The sequence below is a fragment of the Mobula birostris genome, chromosome 29, assembly GCF_030028105.1.
Source record: "Mobula birostris isolate sMobBir1 chromosome 29, sMobBir1.hap1, whole genome shotgun sequence".
Classification (NCBI taxonomy): domain Eukaryota; kingdom Metazoa; phylum Chordata; class Chondrichthyes; order Myliobatiformes; family Myliobatidae; genus Mobula; species Mobula birostris.
In genome coordinates this window covers 12,075,350-12,093,589 of record NC_092398.1, presented here as the reverse complement: position 1 = coordinate 12,093,589, position 18,240 = coordinate 12,075,350, and the positions used below count along the sequence as shown (strand labels likewise).

General features: G+C 45.3%; 1 protein-coding gene across 3 annotated transcripts in view; it reads right to left on the bottom strand.

Annotated features, from left to right (window-relative positions):
• Positions 1-3,977: 3,977 nt before the first annotated feature.
• Positions 3,978-18,240, bottom strand: part of LOC140189916 (transmembrane protein 200A-like) — a 32,776-nt gene continuing 18,513 nt past the window's right edge. For 2 of the 3 annotated variants that reach the window (XM_072246262.1, XM_072246263.1), the window contains one exon: positions 3,978-8,267. In XM_072246262.1, coding sequence (XP_072102363.1) covers positions 6,947-8,267 — 1,321 coding nt within the window. In that variant the 3' untranslated portion in view covers positions 3,978-6,946. Of the gene's footprint in view, positions 8,268-14,723; positions 14,804-18,240 lie in introns of those variants that run through there. The other variant, XR_011883513.1, reaches the window with a different exon arrangement.

Below are 18,240 nucleotides of genomic sequence, written 5' to 3'. Positions count from 1 at the left end.
GTTTTTTGTTCTATTAAATGCAGATGATATCTGATCCAACAAATAAATTTATTGTAAATCTTGTAGCTCATTTATTATCATCCAGTAGCATTTACATCCACAGTGATGAAGTGTTTTGAGAGGTTGGTGATGAAACGTATCAACACCTGCCCAAGAAGGGAATTGGATCTGCTCCAGTTTGATAACCAGAGCAACAAGTCCACAGCAGATGCCATTTCACTGGCTCTTCACTCAACCCTGGAACTTCTGGGGAGCAAAGATACAAAGGATGCTCTTTATTGACTACAGCTCAGCATTCAATACCATCATCCCCTCAAAACTAATCAATAAGCTTCAAGCCTCCTTGTGCAAGGATCCTTGACATCCTCACTCGCAGAGCCCAGTCAGTTCAGATTGGCAACAACATCTCCTTCACGATCTCCATCAGCAAAGGTGCACCACAAGGCCGTGTGCTTAGCTCCCTGCTCTACTCATTTTATACTTGTGTGGCTAAGCACGTTCCAACGCCATATTCAAGTTTGCTAACAGCACCGCTGTCGTATTCCGCATCGGCATATAGGAGGGAGAATGAAAACCTGGCTGAGTGGTGTCACAACAACAAACCTCTCACTCAATGTCAGCAAGACCAAGGAGCTGATTATTGACCTCAGGAGGAGGAAACCAGAGGTCCATGGGCCAGACCTCACCGGAGGATCGGAAGCGGAGAGGGTATTATCATTTCGGAGAACCTGGCCTGGGCTCAGCACGCAAGTGAGCAGTTTGCAAAGATTTGGCTTGACATCTAAAACTTTGACAAACCTCTCAAGAATGTGGTGGAGAGTATACTGATTGGCTGCATCATGGCCTGGAATGGAAACACTAATGCCCTTACAAACAGTAGTGGATATGGCCCAGTCCATCATGGGTAAAGCCCCCCACCCCACCACTGAGCACATCGACATGGCGCATCATCGCGGGAAAGCAGCATCCAGCTCCCACCACCCAGGTCTTGCTCTCTTCTCGCTGCTGCCATCAGGAAAGTGGTACAGGAGCCTCTGGGCTCTCACCACCAGGTTGAGGAACAGTTCTTACCCCTCAGCCATCAGGCTTTTGAACCAAAGGGGATAACTTTACTCCACTCCACTCCACTTCACCTCACCTCAGAGGCGTGTGGGTAAACTGTCCTCAGTGGGACTCAGCACCCCTCTCTGTAACTGGACCTTGGACGTCTTGACGGAAAGACCCCAGACAGTCTGAGTTGGCAGCAGCATCTCACACTGAGCACTGGTACCACCCCAATCTCCACCCCAGGGCTGTGGTGCTCAGTCCGCTGCTGACTCACGACTGCGCTGCCAGACGCAGCTCACATCACATCATCGAGTTCGCTGACGACGCCACAGTGGCCGGCCTCATCAGCAACAATGACGAGTCAGCGTCCAGGGAGGAGGTGGAGAGGCTTGTCAAATGGTGCAAGTCCAGCAATCTGAATCTCAACACGGACAAGAAAGAAAAAGAAAAGATGGTTGTGAATTTCTGGTAGGCACAAACTTCCTTGGTGTGCACATAATGTACAATCTAACCTGGACACACAAAACTTCCTCATTAGATGCTGCTGTGCCTTCTTGAGTAAACTTTCTGAGGAGATTGAGGTATGATGCAAGGATCCCCATCAGCATTCTAAAACATAGAAATATAGAAAATAGGTGCAGGAGTAGGCCATTCGGCCCTTCGAGCCTGCACCGCCATTCAGTATGATCATGGCTGATCATCCAACTCAGAACCCTGCACCAGCCTTCCCTCCATACCCCCTGATCCCTTTAGCCACAAGGGCCATATCTAACTTCCTCTTAAATATAGCCAATGAACTGGCCTCAACTGTTTCCTGTGGCAGAGAATTCCACAGATTCACCACTCTCTGTGTGAAGAAGTTTTTCCTAATCTCGGTCCTAAAAGGCTTCCCCTTTATCCTCAAACTGTGACCCCTCGTTCTGGACTTCCCCAACATCGGGAACAATCTTCCTGCATCTAGCCTGTCCAATCCCTTTAGGATTTTATACGTTTCAATCAGATCCCCCCTCAATCTTCTAAATTCCAACGAGTATAAGCCTAGTTCATCCAGTCTTTCATCAATCTGGTGAACCTTCTTTGTACTCCCTCTATGGCAAGGATGTCTTTCCTCAGATTAGGGGGCCAAAACTGCACACAATACTCCAGGTGTGTTCTCACCAAGGCCTTGTACAACTGCAGTAGTACCTCCCTGCTCACTTGAATCCTCTTGCTATAAATGCCAGCATACCATTGGCCTTTTTCACCGCCTGCTATACCTGCATGCCCACTTTCAATGACTGGTGTATAATGACACCCAGGTCTCGTTGCACCTTTCTAAAAAAAACTTTCTACAGGAGCACCGTCAAGAGTGTCCTGTCTGCCTGCATCATTGTGTGGTACGGAACCACAGGATCCTACGAAAGACAGCAAAAACCACTGGGAGGATCATCAGAGCCTCCCCCCCCCCAACCCCACACATTTGTGAAATTTACTGGGAGCATCACAGACAAAGGGCCCAAAGCATTGTTGAGAATCCCTACCACCCATCTCTCAATCTCGTTGACCCACCGTCAGGGAGGAGGCACTGAAGCATCAGGACTAGGACCACCAGCCAGGGTTACAGCTTCTCCCCTCAGGCTATGAGACGAATGAATACCCTGCCATCACCGAGATCTCGTCACTAGGACAGCGAGCTGTTTACTGTACTGTTTGCATGTGATGCACTTTACTACATGTGCTTTGAATTATATCCTATTAACTTGTATAATATTTTGGTTTAGATTAGATTATGAGGACACGCAGTCCTCTTTTATTGTCATTTAGTAATGCATGCATTAAGAAATGATACAATATTCCTCCAGTATGATATCACAGAAACACGGGACAGACCAAGTCTGAAAAACTAACAAAAACCACATAATTATAACATATAGTTACAACAGTGCAAGCAATACCATAACTTGATGAAGAACAGGCCATGGGCACAGTTCTGCATAAGAACATAAGAAACAGGAGCAGGAGTCAGCCATCTGGCCTGTCGAGCCTGCTCCACCATTCAATAAGATCATGGCTGATCTGGCCACAGACTCATCTCCACCTACCTGCCTTTTCCCCATCACCCTTAATTCCCCTACAATGCAAAAATCTATCCAACCTTGCCTTAAATATATTTACTGAGGTAGCCTCCACTGCTTCATTGGGCAGAGAATTCCACAGATTCCCCACAATCTGGGAAAAACAGTTCCTCCTCATCTCCATCCTAAATCTACTCCCCCGAATCTTGAGGCTACGTCCCCTAGTTCTAGTCTCACCTGCAAGTGGAAACAACTCTCCTGCCTCTATCTTAGCTATCCCTTACATAACTTTATATGTTTTTTTATAAGATCTCCTCTCTGTGTGTGATATATGTTGTGTGGATCCAGAGGAACATTGTTTCGTTTGCTTATATATTCAAAGATTCAAAGTGTATTTATTATCAAAGTGTATATTCAGAATACAACCCTGAGATTCGTCTTCTCCTCAGACAGCCACGAAACAAAGAAACACCATGGAATCAAACCGTTCAAAGAAAAACATCAAACATCAAACCCTGCCCCCATGCCCAAATAAATGGCAACCAAAAAAAAGGATAAAAACACAGACTACAAAGCACAGTTATCTTTCAGCACAGTTCAGTTCAATCAAATTACAATCAACTTGAGCTTGAACCATAATACCTACTTGGGCCTCGCTCCAACTTTGCTACAGAATCACAAAACAAGAGACTGTGGAAAAAAAAGTTCACAGAAGGTGAGTCCAAAACAGTGTAGAAGCTCTCTCTTTCTGATACAGTAGCTGAAAATAAAATTTCCTTTCCATTACACTCAGTACACACCAAGCTGAGCCCAAATGTTATTGAGCAATAATTTGAAGCAGACATGATTGGCTCCGTTGTAACAAATGTTGAGTAAAACAGAGGAAATTTAGCTTTTTTTTTAAACTCTATCCAAAATGCAACAAATAACCAAGAGAATGAGTGGGGGGTGTTTCATATGATTGGATACAGGAGCAAGATGATACCCAGTGCATGACGTAAGATTTTTTGGTATTACATCAAATATTTGAAATTGGTGCATTAAAAATAAAAGGCTATTTGATAATTAACCACTTACCATGGGAATATAAATATATCATGAATTAAAGGGTTTTAGCCATTTAAAAGATACACTTTAATGAAGCATCACCTAAAATACACAAGTCCTTACCTTGTTCTCAATTAACCAATAAACAAATAGACGTAACATTTAACCAGTTCAGCCAGTGAATGTAACTAATTTTAAACCTCCAAGATTTTGGCTACCTTTCTTAATACATTGGGATTTGTACTTTGCAAGTCATATTTCCACAGCCAAGTAATGGATTTTGGTCTGTGTATCTTGGAAAATAATGTCACATTTTCTGAATACAGCTTTCATGTAAAACATTCCTGCGTGTATCCATCATAAGCTTCCACACCGATTACGTCAAACATTAGAAGAATCCCATTCAAGGGAAAATCTGCAGATGCTGGAAATCCAAAGCAACACACACAAAATGCTGGAGGAACTCAGCAGGCCAGGCAGCACCTATGGAAAAAAGTACAGTCGACGCTTTGGGCCAAAACCCTTCGGCAGGAATCCCCATGCCTTATTTCAAAAACACAAGAGCTTCAATTAACAATCGATGCCTGAGGCAAGTGGCGGCCTCTCATCTCTTTTTGATTCACCTGTTCAAACTGAAGTATCCAAAAAAAAATACAAACACAATATTTTCATTAACCTTGTAGGAAAACAAGCCGTTCTTCTTCCTATAACAACTAAATGTATTTTTCCTCATGCTTTCAGAATAGTGGATTAGTGTTTGGGTGTTTCTGATTTGCTTTTTAGCTGGTTCAGCACAACATTATGGGCCGAATGGCCTGTTCCTGTGTTGTGTTGTTCTATGTTCTATGTTCTAAAGCAACTCGAGGAGGACAAATTGGCAAGGAAGAGCGACGTCCAGCACACTTCCAGGGTACGATGGCAAGGCAGTGAAAAGATCTCTCTGCAGGAATAGAGCAGCCAGTGGTTACTCCTGAGGAAGTATTCGAAGAGCAGAGGAAGAATGCGTAAAGTACAGATTAGAGAAGCTGAAAGGGAGGAGACATATTTAGTGCACAAGTCCATGTGTTGGAAATAAGGAGAGAGTAAGTACCGGCAAGAAAGTGGAGACGTTGCAGAAGTGGAAAGGAACTGAAAATACATTAACTCAGTCGAGTTAAACTTAGTAACACAGACAAAATGCTGGAGGAACTCAGCAGGCCAGGCAGCATTTATGGAAATGAAAAGACAGTCGACGTTTCGAGCAAAGACTTCTTCAGGACTGGAAAGGAAGAGGATAAATCAGAGTAAGAAGGTGGGGGGAGGGGGAGAAAGTAGTACAAGATGGCAGGCGACAGGCGAAACTGGGAGAGGGGGAGTGGTTGTAGTAGGAGCTGGGAAGCTGATTGGTGAAAGAGATAAAGGGGCTGGAGAAGGGGGAATCTGATAGGAGAGGGCAGAAGACCATGGAAGAAAGGGAAGGGGGAGGAGCACGAGAGGGAGGTGATGGGCAGGGTAAGGGAATAAGGTGAGAGAAGGAAACAAGAATGGGGAATGATTGGGGTGGGCGGGTGCTGTTGGGCAACTATTGCAAGTTCTAGCAATCGGTGTTGGAGGCTACCCAGATGGAGTACAAGGTGTTGCTCCTCATTGTGTTAGGAGAGGCCGTGGACTGACGTATCAGAATGGGAATGGGAAGTAGAATTGAAATAGGTGGCCACCAGGAGATCCCGCTTTTCGTGGTGGACGGAGTGAAAGTGCCCAGCGAAACAGTCTCCCCATCTACGTCGGGTTGCTGGAAACAACTGAACTTCAGTCTCCGAAGGGAGAAAAGAAAAATTTGACATGTAGCATGAATAGAGGGGATTCTGACATCTGGCAGGTACACAAGGGATCAATTTTTGCACTGGATCGAATGTCAACTAGAACTGAGTTCATGCACAATTGGAGAGGCTGTAAAGGGACAACAAATGCTCTGGCCAAGGAGTGGATTATGTGTGCAGAGCCTTCAATATTAGCAGTGCAAATGTCCTTTCTTATCCATGATTTGACGTTAGGTAGGTATTGAGTGATATTTACAGAGGTGGGTTAACTCAGGTTAAGGAAAGATGCTTGAAACCATAATGATATTAAGGGGAAGCTCGGAGACAAAACATGACAACATGTCTGAAAGGTAAACAGAACTAGGGACTACATGGGTACAAATACAGAAAAACTTTGCAACACACATCAAAGTTGCCGGTGAACACAGCAGGCCAGGGAGGTACAGTCGACGTTTCAGGCCAAGACCCTTCGTCAGGGCATGGGAGAAAGGGAAGAGAGAGGAAAAACTTTTATACTTCCAAATTATTTGCCTAGGATGTCCACCGAGTCAGACTTGATAAGAGTTAGGCTTGTGCAAAAGACGAACACTGCGTGCAACAGCTCAAAATTAAAAGAAAGATTTATTACAACCACCACACCAGGAGTAATATATATTCTTTTGCAAATCGTTCCCCATCTACTAATCATATTTTCAGTCCGCTGCATCACTTTTTTTTTAATCACCAGAAACTGCGTCTGGATAAATATTTTAAGACTGGACGGTGGTGTAGTGGCATCTGCACCGGACTTCGAGGCCAATGGTCCTGAGTTCGAATCCGCCCAGCTCCCTTTGCACGTTTTCCATCCATGCTGGGTTCAGCATCGAGCTAGTGACTTGGCCTCGTTAAAAAAAAGTCAAATGCTACAAAAACGGCAGAAATGCCGCCAAATATTTTAAATCATTTCACATTTGCCCTGTATTTAATATGCAGTCGCCATATTCTTTAATTCCTTTTCTTCTACAGGTTTTGCTCCTCACCTCCGAACTCCCGTTCAGTCTGCTCAAGTAACCTGTCCACGCAGTCGCCTTTGCTTTCCAGCTTCAGGTACTTTTTTATGTAACTGCAATCCAAACGTGGCCAACTCCTGTGCTGCCTTTCTTTCCTCTGGCCGCCGAGCCTGTCCGCGTTCTTCCCGAGGTCGAACGACTTGGAGTGACCGCACAGCGTGTGCAGCTGCAAGTCCGAAGCGTACGCTTTTCTGGCGGCCCCCGGGGACAGCAGCCCTCCGATCGACCTGTTGGGAAAGGAGTCGTCCTGTAAGGGACGGTCCGCCCCCATTATGCTTAGAGCACCGTCAGCACTGCGGATGCTCCCGGACCGAACGCATCCGTGGCTCTCCAGCTTGCTCAAATCTTCCGTAGACGCCGTGACCACCGGGTGCCCAGCTTCAATATCTTCTACCGCAGCTTTAATAACCGGCGTGTCAATAACGCAGTTGTTGAGTTTAATAACCGGTAATACTATTGAGGCGGAAACAACTGAAGAGTCGTCGCCGCAATTCAAAGGCACGTTAAGGTTTCCCTCACTGGAGTTGCAAGAGTCTGAGGCCACGCTACAGAGGGAGGTGGACGGAGAAGGTCTTTTATGATACAGCAGCTGGGCAGTCATGTTACACTTGGCAGCCTTGCAGCAGTCTGCCCACGTTTCTGCGCTCGGAGCGTGTTTGGGACAGGTTGCGCCGCCGCCTTCTTCAACGGCACAGCACGGCTCCGAGCACCCGAGACCGGCGTCCGCGCTGGCCGGAGCGGGATGGTGCCGACCCCCTTCCGGCTCGTTACCCTCTTCGCCGCCAGCCTGGACAGCGGCGGGGTAAATGTTTCGCCGCGCCAGAAGTTTGGTCTCCCTGTCGCGGTTTTCGTGCAGCACCGTGTTGGCGCAGATGAACACGAATAACCCAATGCCCATGATCAGCGGGCCAATTAATTTCAGCTTTTCGTTCTTCTGCGCTGGTTGGGGCTGAAGCCTCACCCTTGCACGTTGAGTCTCATCGGCCGACTCGCTACTGTTCCTTCGTTGTTGACTCACCGACGCCTGGGCGTTGTGCTTATGGGGCCAATAGCCAACAACAGCTATAGCAATCCCCACCACGACTATCAACAGCCCGAAGACGATGAAAAGCCCCGCAGGAGATCGCATATTAAGTTTTCCTTTAACGCTTTTATCAATCTTCGCTCTTGATGCTTTACCACGCTGGTCTGTGCTGGACTGGCCAAGGTTCCCGTGATTCTTCGCAGCTGCAGTGTTCCCTGCGCTCATCGTTCTAATGGTTACAGTTTCACTGAAAATAAAACGGAACAAAATTTTAGAAAGGGAAACTGGTCAATACAAAGAGACAATTGCATATATTCACAAATATTCTTTTTCCCTCGTTCTCATTCTCTCTTCTGCTATTAAAATGGCGGAAGAAAAATCAATCTTTATCCTTTCCTGCTGTCCTTTATGCGTCGCCATGTCATGTGGAAGAAACAAGTAACAAAAGAAGCATAAAGCATCATCGATTCCGAAGAAAGCTAAACATGGCTTCACACATCACAGTTGCTGGTGAACTCAGCAGGCCAGGCAGCATCTCTAGGAAGAGGTGCAGTCGACGTTTCGGGCCGAGACCCTTCGTCAGGACTAACTGAAAGAAGAGCTAGTAAGAGATTTGAAAGTGGGAGGGGGAGGGGCAGATCCGAAATGATAGGAGAAGACAGGAGGGGGAGGGATGGAGCCAAGAGCTGGACAGGTGATTGGCAAAGGGGATATGAGAGGATCATGGGACAGGAGGTCCGGGAAGAAAGACAAGGGGGGGGGGAGCCCAGAGGATGGGCAAGGGGTATAGTCAGAGGGACAGAGGGAGAAAAAGGAGAGAGAGGGTGAGAAAAAGAATGTGTGTATATAAATAAATAACAGATGGGGTATGAGGGGGAGGTGGGGTATTAGCGGAAGTTAGAGAAGTCAATGTTCATGCCATCAGGTTGGAGGCTACCCAGACGGAATATAAGGTGTTGTTCCTCCAACCTGAGTATGGCCTCATCTTTACAGTAGAGGAGGGCGTGGATAGACATATCAGAATGGGAATGGGATGTGGAATTAAAATGTGTGGCCACTGGGCTTGTTAGGCAAGCTACTCAGTGGCCACTTTATTGGGTACACCTGTATACCTACTTGTTAATGCAAATATTTAATCAGCCAATCATGTGGCAGCAACTCAATGCATAAAGCATGCAGACACAGTCAAGAGGTTCAGTTCCATTTAGACCAAATGTCAGAATGGTGAAGAAAAGTGATCTAAGAAATTATGACTGTTGGTGCCAGATGGGGTGGTTTGAGTATCTCAGAAACTGCCGATCTCCTGGAATTTTCGTGCACAACAGAATCTAGAGCAGAGGTTCCCAAACTGGAGTCCACAGACCCCTTGTTCAATGGTATTGGCCCATGGCATAAAAAAAAGATTGGGAACCCCTACTCTTGAGTTTACACAGAATGGTGTGAAAAAAAACAAAAAAAAATCCAGTGAGTGGCAGTTCTGTGGACAAAAACACCTTGTTAATGAGAGAGGTCAGAGGAGACTGGCCAGACAAGTTCAAACTGACAGGAAGGTGGCAGTAGCTCAAATAATCAGGTGTTACAGCAATAGTGTGCAGAAGAGCATCTCTGACCTCACAACACATCGGACCTTGAAGTGGAAGACCATATTGGATTCTACTCCTGTTCTAATAAAGTGGTCACTGGGTGTAAAGTTTAGTGGAAAATTGGGGTGGGGGGGAAAACAACAAAATGACTTTGGATATAAATATAGAATAAAGCAAGTTATAGGACCAGGTTCACAAATTAACCTGTAGTAAAGGAAAGGAACGTTGCATCCGGAGTTTCTCCGGGTTAGCGGATGATTTCCCTCCACGCCTCTCTGACGTAGTAGGGAACCGCGTATGAGGTAAGTCACAGCAGTGGTTTGCCATTGCCTTCTGCCGGGTGAGTTTCCAAAGAGATCACCAGCTCGTAACCCAGCACGGATGGAAAGCTTGCGGGGGAGCCGGCTGGATTCGAACTCGGGACCTTTCGTCCCGAAGTCCGGCAATGATGCCACTACACCACCAGCTGGGTCTTAGTATTTTAGTAAATACTGAAAGCTGCCAAAACTCATTTCATTCAAACATCTTCCATTTATCTGGCAGCTTTAGTAAGTATTCCAAGATACTTTACTAAAACTTTATCGAGCTAATGTGCCACGCAGCCACAAAAGCGACATTGAATCACGGTAGCACGGGAGTACAGACTGTAGGCCTACCGCTGCACAGCCCGTTGTTGTGGGATCAATGCTGATCCTGATGCTGCCTGCGTGGAGTTCGAACGGTCGGCCCCTGACCCTGGGGGTTCTCCCACGTCAGCAGGTCAATGGGCCATCTCATAACTGACACAGCTTTACCTCAAGAATGAGCGCCAAGCCAACTGCCCGACTCTCTCTAAACCCACGAGCGTGTGGCTAGGTACAGCTCAAGCACCATTTGTAAGGTGCTTGGAAGTAGCTACAGAGGAGATGTCAGGGATAAGTTTTTTTTTTTACGCAGAGAGCGGTGAGTGCGTGGAATGGGCTGCCGGCAATGGTGGTGGAGGCAGATACCATAGGGTCTTTTAAGAGACTCCTGGACAGGTACATGGAGCTTCGAAAAATAGAGGGCTATGGGTAACCCTAGGTAATTTCTAAGGTAAGGATATGTTCAGCACGGCTTTGTGGGCCGAAGGGCCTGTATTGCGCTGTAGGTTTTCTATGTTTCTAGATCTTTCGATGACTCAGAATCAGGTTTAATATCACTGGCATAACTCACTGGCATAGGTGGGAGGAGAGAGAAGCAGTGCACCGCGCGTGCGCAGCCCTCTGGTGAAAATGATATCGTATTTGTTAAATAGGGGCCGTGGACAATTCTGATTTGATGGAGACGGACGTGAAAGAACAGAGGAACGTATGGAAAAATTTCTGAAACGCTCGTTCGCTGCTGTCGTTACTGCGCGGTCGGGAATCTTTCGGAGGGAAGGCCTCAAAATCCCCGGCTTTGCCTGCTGTTGGTGACCGAGGAGGAGGTTGAATCGTTCGGATAGAGATGGCGCTCAGTACTCGGTGTCGGAGAGCTGATCAGAGCTCGAAGTTTTCGGAAGACTCAGAGTCAGACCGTGGTTGGGAATGGCAGGGAGAGTTTTTCTGCCTTCTCTCCGTCTGCATGAGATGGGACATTTGAGAGACTTTGAACTTTTACTGTGCTCATGGACTTCTTCATCAAGTTATGGTATTGTTGCACTGTTGTAACTATATGTTATAATTATGCGGTTGTGTCAGTTTTTTTCAGTCTTGGTCTGTCCTGTGTTTTGTGATATCACACTGGAGGAAATATTGTATCATTTCTTAAGGCATGCATTACTAACTGACAATAAAAGGGGACTGCGTGTCTTCATAATCTAACTAATAAAGGCCTTCGTAACCACCCTATCAACCTGTGTAAAGCACTTTCAAGACAGCCACTTACATCCCTAATGAAACTTTAAGAATTTGTCAGACATGACTTACTTTCATAAAACTATGTTGACTGGGTTTAAACTATATTCTGCTTTCCTAAATCATTAGCTTTTACCCCTCAGATTACTGAATCTAGTGTTTTGCCATTCATAGTTAAAACTAACTAGCTTACATTTCCTTACCTTCATCTTTTTTTTAAGCATGTTTTTCAGTCTGATATGTAATGGAAAATTGCAACCAATGGATCCACTATTTTTGCAGCCTCTTGCTTTAAAATCCTAGTGCACAGTCCATTGCCTTTAGCCCTATCCCTTCCCCCTCTCGCCGAGTTTCTCCAATATCTTATCCCTTTACCTGCAGAGTTTTAAAACCAAAAAGTCGGATACTTATGGTTCTACTCAATCACCATTTGTGTTACTTAGTTGGAAGAGAATTGCTGTGCAGAGATTAAAAAATAATAATAATTTGTGAACAGACTTCATAACAAAAGCACTGCCAGGAATAATCATTAATAATGACTACAATTAGTCATTATGAAGGAAAAAATGATTGCAGATGTATTTGAAAGCCCAACCTTGTGCCCAAGGAAAAGCTTGGAATAAAATTTTAAAACAACTATTAATAGGAGGTTTCTGGTCCTGCTTTTCCAGTCAAGGTAAGCAAAGCCTTGCTGGTTACCACTGATCCCCTTTCAGTGGCTGATCCAGCACTACTCTTCCATATTAAGTACTGCTAGGAAGCGGCCTGAAGGACACCAGGCTACAAGGGTGAGAACTTCGATACCCAGAATGAAGAACAGCTCAGCAATTTCCCAGATGGTGAGGGAACCTATGCAAGGAAACATCACACAAACTGACCCTCTCAGCCACGTTATCCATGCCAACCGTGATCCCTATCCAAACTAATCCAATCTGGCCGCATTAGTCCTGCTTCTCTTTACTCCTTCCCTACTCACGTACTTGACCAAATGCCTCTTAAGCACTGAAATTGTATCTGCCTCGACTACTTCCTCTGGCAATTTGTCCCAGATAGTCAACACAAAAGCGAAAAACAAATCTCTTTAACTTTTTCTCCTTTCACCTTAAACCTATGCCCTCTAGTCTAGGCTTTCCTCCACTGGGAAAAAACACTGACCGACAATCCTATCTAGACCACTCATAATGTTATACGCCTCAACAAGATTACCCCTCGGCCTCCAGTGAGCAGAAGCCCACCCAATCCAATTTCTTCCAACTACAGCTCTCCATTCCAGGAGAGTCTCTTCTGCACTGTCTTTATTGGGACCGATTCCTTCTGTAGTGTAGTGACCAGACCAGTGCACAATATTCTGCAAATGCAGCCTAACCAACATTGGGTACAACTGCAATATGACACCCCAACTCTCATACTGAATGCCTGAGCCTTTGAAGACAAGCATATCAAATGCCTTCTTCCTTTACCCTACGCACCTATGCTCTCACTTTCAGGGATCTGTGGACTTGAACCCTGAAGTCTCTATGTATGTCAACTAGTCATAGTCATACTTTATTGATCCTGGGGGAAATTGGTTTTCGTTACAGTTGCACAATAAATAATAAATAGTAATACTACTATTAGTAAATAGTAATAGTCATGGAAATAATAAATAGTAATAGAATCATAATAGAAAAATAGTAATAAATAGTTAAATAGTAATATGTAAATTATGCCAGGAAATAAGTCCAGGACCAGCCTATCAGCTCAGGGTGTCTGACCCTCCAAGGGAGGAGTTGTAAAGTTTGATGGCCACAGGCAAGAATGACTTCCTATGACACTCTGTGCTGCATCTCGGAGGAAGGAGTCTCTGGCTGAATGTACTCCTGTGCCCACCCAGTACATTATGTAGTGGATGGGAGACATTGACCAAGATGGCATGCAACTTGGACAGCATACTCTTTTCAGACACAACCATCAAAGAGTCCAGTTCCATCCCTACAACATCACTGGCCTTACGAATGAGTTTGTCGATTCTGTTGGTGTCTGCCACCCTCAGCCTGCTGCCCCAGCACACAACAGCAAACATGATCGCACTGGCCACCACAGACTCGTAGAACATCCTCAGCATGGTCCGGCAGATGTTAAAGGACCTCAGTCTCCTCAGGAAATAGAGACGGCTCTGACCCTTCTTGTAGACAGCCTCAGTGCTCTTTGACCAGTCCAGTTTATTGTCAATTCGTATCCCCAGGTATTTGTAATCCTCCACCATGTCCACACTGACCCCCTGGATGGAAACAGGGGTCACCAGTACCTTAGCTCTCCTCAGGTCTACCACCAGCTCCTTAGTCTTTTTCACATTAAGCTGCAGATAATTCTGCTCACACCATGTGACAAAGTTTCCTATCGTAGCCCTGTACTCAACCTCTTCTATTCCAGGCATTTACTGCACGTCCCAGAAGAATTTGACCTCCCCAAGTGCACTACATCCTTGCTTTTATACTCTAGACTACTCGAAATGAATGCTAACACTACATCTGCCTTCTTTACCACTGATTCAACCTCAAGTTAAACTTCGAACTCTCAAGTGCCTTTGCACCTGATTTCTGAATTCAGTCTGCTCAGCAAACAGCCTACATCTGTATTTCTTGTACCAAGAGTGCCTGATCCTACGCTTCCCTAGGCTGAGAAAATAGTCCACATCTACATTCCTTCTACCAGAGTGCATGATCATAAGTATCCCTACACTTTCACTTCTTTAACGCTCTCCTAATCTAGATTATGAGAACACTGAGTCCTCTTTTATTGTCATTTAGAAATGCATACATGCATTAAGAAATGATACAATGTTCCTCCAGAGTGATATCACAGAAAACAGGACAAACCAAAGACTAACACTGACAGAACCACACAATTATAACATATAGTTACAGCAGTGCAAAGCAATACCATAATTTGATGAAGAACAAACCATGGGCACGGTAAATAAAGTCTCAAAAGTCCCCGAGTCGATCGACTCCCGAGTCCCCGATAGCAGGCGGCAAAAGGGAGAAACTCCCTGCCATAAACCTCCAGGCACCATCGACTTGCCGATGCCTTGGAAGCAGCCGACCCCAGCCAACACTGAGTCCATCCGTCGGAAAACTTTGAGCTTCCAACCAGCCTCTCCGATACAGCCTCCCGAGCGCCATCGACCTTGCCCCGGCCGCTGAAACACGCAAAGCCAAGGATTTCGGGGCCTTCTGCTCCGGAGATTCCGGTTACCACACAGTAGCAGTGGCAGCGAAGCGGGCATTTCAGAAGTTTCTCCAGATGTTCCTCCGTACTCTCACGTCTGTCTCCATCAAATCAGGATTGTGCACGGTCCCCTACTTGACAGATAACAGATATCATTCACCGGAGAGGCCACGCACGCTGCCATCGCGCCGCCATCTTCTCTTCCCCCCTCTTTCAGGGAGGAGATTTGCAGATTCCCTAAACCCATCTTTGCCTCTTACCCCTATCGAACACTTACTATACTGGTTTTAAATCATTCACAGTTATAAAGTAACACACACAAAATGCTGGAGGAACCCAGCAGATCAGGCAGCATCTATGGAAAAAAAGTACAATTGATATTTTGGCCAAAACCCTTTGGCAGGACGGTGGTAAAGTCATGGTCCCAGAAAGGATACGTGGCTGTATTAGCGAGTCTGGGCAAGCAGGTGGTCAAAGAGTTGGACAGTATCAGGGATCAGAGGGGGAGCAGTGAGAGAGAGTTTCACTGAATTCCCGAAGGGAAGATTTAAACTTCTTCAGGGTTGGCATCCCTGGAAGAGACCTCGCAGAGTAGTAGTCAAATCACAAAAACAAGAGAAAAGTTGCAGATGCTGGAAATCCAAGCAACACACACAAAATGCTGGAGGAACTCAGCAGGCCAGGCAGCATCTGTGGAAAAAAGTACAGTCGATGTTTCGGGCCGAGACCCTTCGGCAGGACGGTTATAAGGTGTCGCTTTCTCCCCAGAATCTGCACTCAGTCTACTTCACTCAAGCTGCAGCAAAATCCACCTTCCTTGGTACATCCAACTTGTCGGCCATCTTTGATCTTTTTCCATATCTGCCTTGGAGCCGTCCAGAGCACGATCACTGCTCCCAAAAGGGTTCCTCCAGACACTCCACAGCATTCATTCTGCAAGGTTAACTACAGCCCCCTCCCTAGCTGGACTCTTCAAATACTTCAGAAAAAAATACCCTCTTGAACACATTTTCCAAAGGAGAGAACCCATTCAAGCAAAAAAAACCACATGAACAAATACCAATGTGACCTCTTCCTCACCACCCACCAGACATGAATCCACTTGCAATCTGTCAACCTTTTTCAAACCCACGTTGCACAAAGGAGCGCTCACACCCTTAGAAAATCCAGTTACGAATAATTCAAAATATATCACAAAATCATTTCTTTAAAGCGTGGGGTATTCTGACTTAATAACTAAACACGGCACAGATTAGACTGCAATCAGTTTCTGCATTCGTTGTTGGTATTGAAACATTATGAATGATGAAGCACTGTGTGGTTTTTATTTTAAAATCGCTGGACAGCCAAAAATTATGAAGAGAGGTTGGGCTAGCTGGGTTTGTTTACACTGGAGCAGAGAAAGCTCAGGAGGGGAGGAGAGGGTGGAAATCTGAAATAGGAATACTGAATTGCTAAGAGACATAGGTGGAGTAGACGCTAAAAATTTGGCTGATTTGGCCCCTAGTAGAATGCTGGAATTCAGAATCAGATTTAATGTCACCAGCATATGCTGTGAGCTTTGTTGCCTTTGTGGCAATAGTACAATGAAATACGTAATAATAGAGGGAAAAAAACTGTGAATTACTGTAATTATATGTATTAACTAGTTAAACGAAATAAGTAGTGCAAAAATAGACATTTAAAAATGAGGTAATGTTCACGGGTTCAATGTCCATTCAGGAATCGGATGTCAGAGGGGAAGAAGCTGTTCCTGAATCGTTGAGTGTGCGCCTTCAGGCTCCTGTACCTCCTCCCTGATGGTAGCAATGAGAAGAGGGCATCTCCTGGGTGATGGGGTCCTTAATGATGGATACCATCTTTTTTGAGACACTGCTCCTTGAAGATGTTACAATCTGAACACACTGCTCAAGTTGCCAGGGGACTTGGAACTGCACTTGAAGCATCAAGGCAGAGTAGCTACGGACCGCGCTGGTAAATGGGACGAGTATCGATAGGTACTCAGCGGCCAGCACAGGGGTGGTGGGCATTTTCCGTACTTCTCTGATGATGCCTATGGCCCAATATTTATGAAAGTGAGGTGGGGGCGGGGGGGTGTTTGCAAAAAGGGTGGGACCAGGGCAAAGCAGGAAAGAGATGTACTACCAGAAAAGGAGTGACTACACAGGTTATTAATGTTGTAAAGAAAGCATATGGCTAGCTTGCTCTATTAGTCAAGGGACTGAGTTAAAGTACAAAATGCACTTGTTTTGTCAGAAGTGTCTTTTCCAACAGCACCTCAAACTCTCCCACCAAACACCAGGGCTTCAAGGGCAATGGGAGCATCATTACGCACAAGTTCCCCATCAAACTACATCTTAGCGGCTCAGAAATATGCCACTGTTCCTTCAAAATACTCTGAATCAGACCACAGGTCACTGGCTCTAAGTCCCAGAACTCCTTAAACAATAGTACCCAAGGGAATATCTTTACCAGAAAGACAACAAAGGTACTTGGTATCTCACCACCTTTCTATGGGCAATTGAGAAAGAATAATAATTGCTGATCATGAAAATTGAATGAGAAAAAATATACAAGTCTAGGATAGGTTTGTGGACTACGGAGGACGGGCAAAAAAAATTAACCTGAAGCCAAACTCTAATTTTATGGTTACTTCGAGTCAAGTCAAGTTTATTGACATGAAAGCCGTCAAACAAGTAGTTTCTCCAGACCAGGGTGTAAGGCACAGTAGTACACATAACACACAATAACTAATGAAAGGAAGGATAAAATCTACAGATGAATTACGCATAAATAAAGTGCATAAATTAAATATTGTAAGACATGGATCAGATTAACTGGTGACACTTTGAATGCGATGCAGCAGGGAGTTCAGAAGCCTAATGGCCTGAGGGAGGAAACTGTTTCCCATCCTGACCATTCTTGTCTTTATGCATCGGGGTCTCCTGCCTGATGGTAGAGAGTCAAAGAGGATGCTGGATGGATGGGTGGGATCCTTGATAATGCTAAGGGCCCTGTATATGCAGGGCTCCTGATAAATGTCCCCAGTGGATGGTAGGGAGACCCCTATGATCCTCTCAGCTGTCTCACAGTCCTTTGGAGGGGCTTCTGGCCCAATGCTCGACTGCTCCCATACCAGATGGAGATGCAGCTTGTCAGGATGTTCTCAATGGTGCTCCTGTAAAACGCAGTTAATATGGCGAAGGGGAGGGATGCTCAATCTCCTTAGAAAGTGGAGGCACTGCTATACCTTCATGTTCCTCATAATATTCAGAATCAGACTCAGGTTTATGTTCATGTGTCGTGAAATTTGTTAACTTAGCAGCAGCAGTTCAATGCCTTACATAATATAGAAGAAAACAATAAAAATAAATAAATCAATTACAGTAAATTTAAAATTGTGCAAAAACAGAAGTAGTATATTTTATAAAAGGGAGGTGGTAATAATAATTAAATATTATATTACATAGACACTGCTCCTTCCCCAACCCCACCCATTCTAATTCTCTTTTCACATTATCCTCCAAACTCCTATCTTCCTCTGCCATATGCACCACTCCCTACTCAAGCA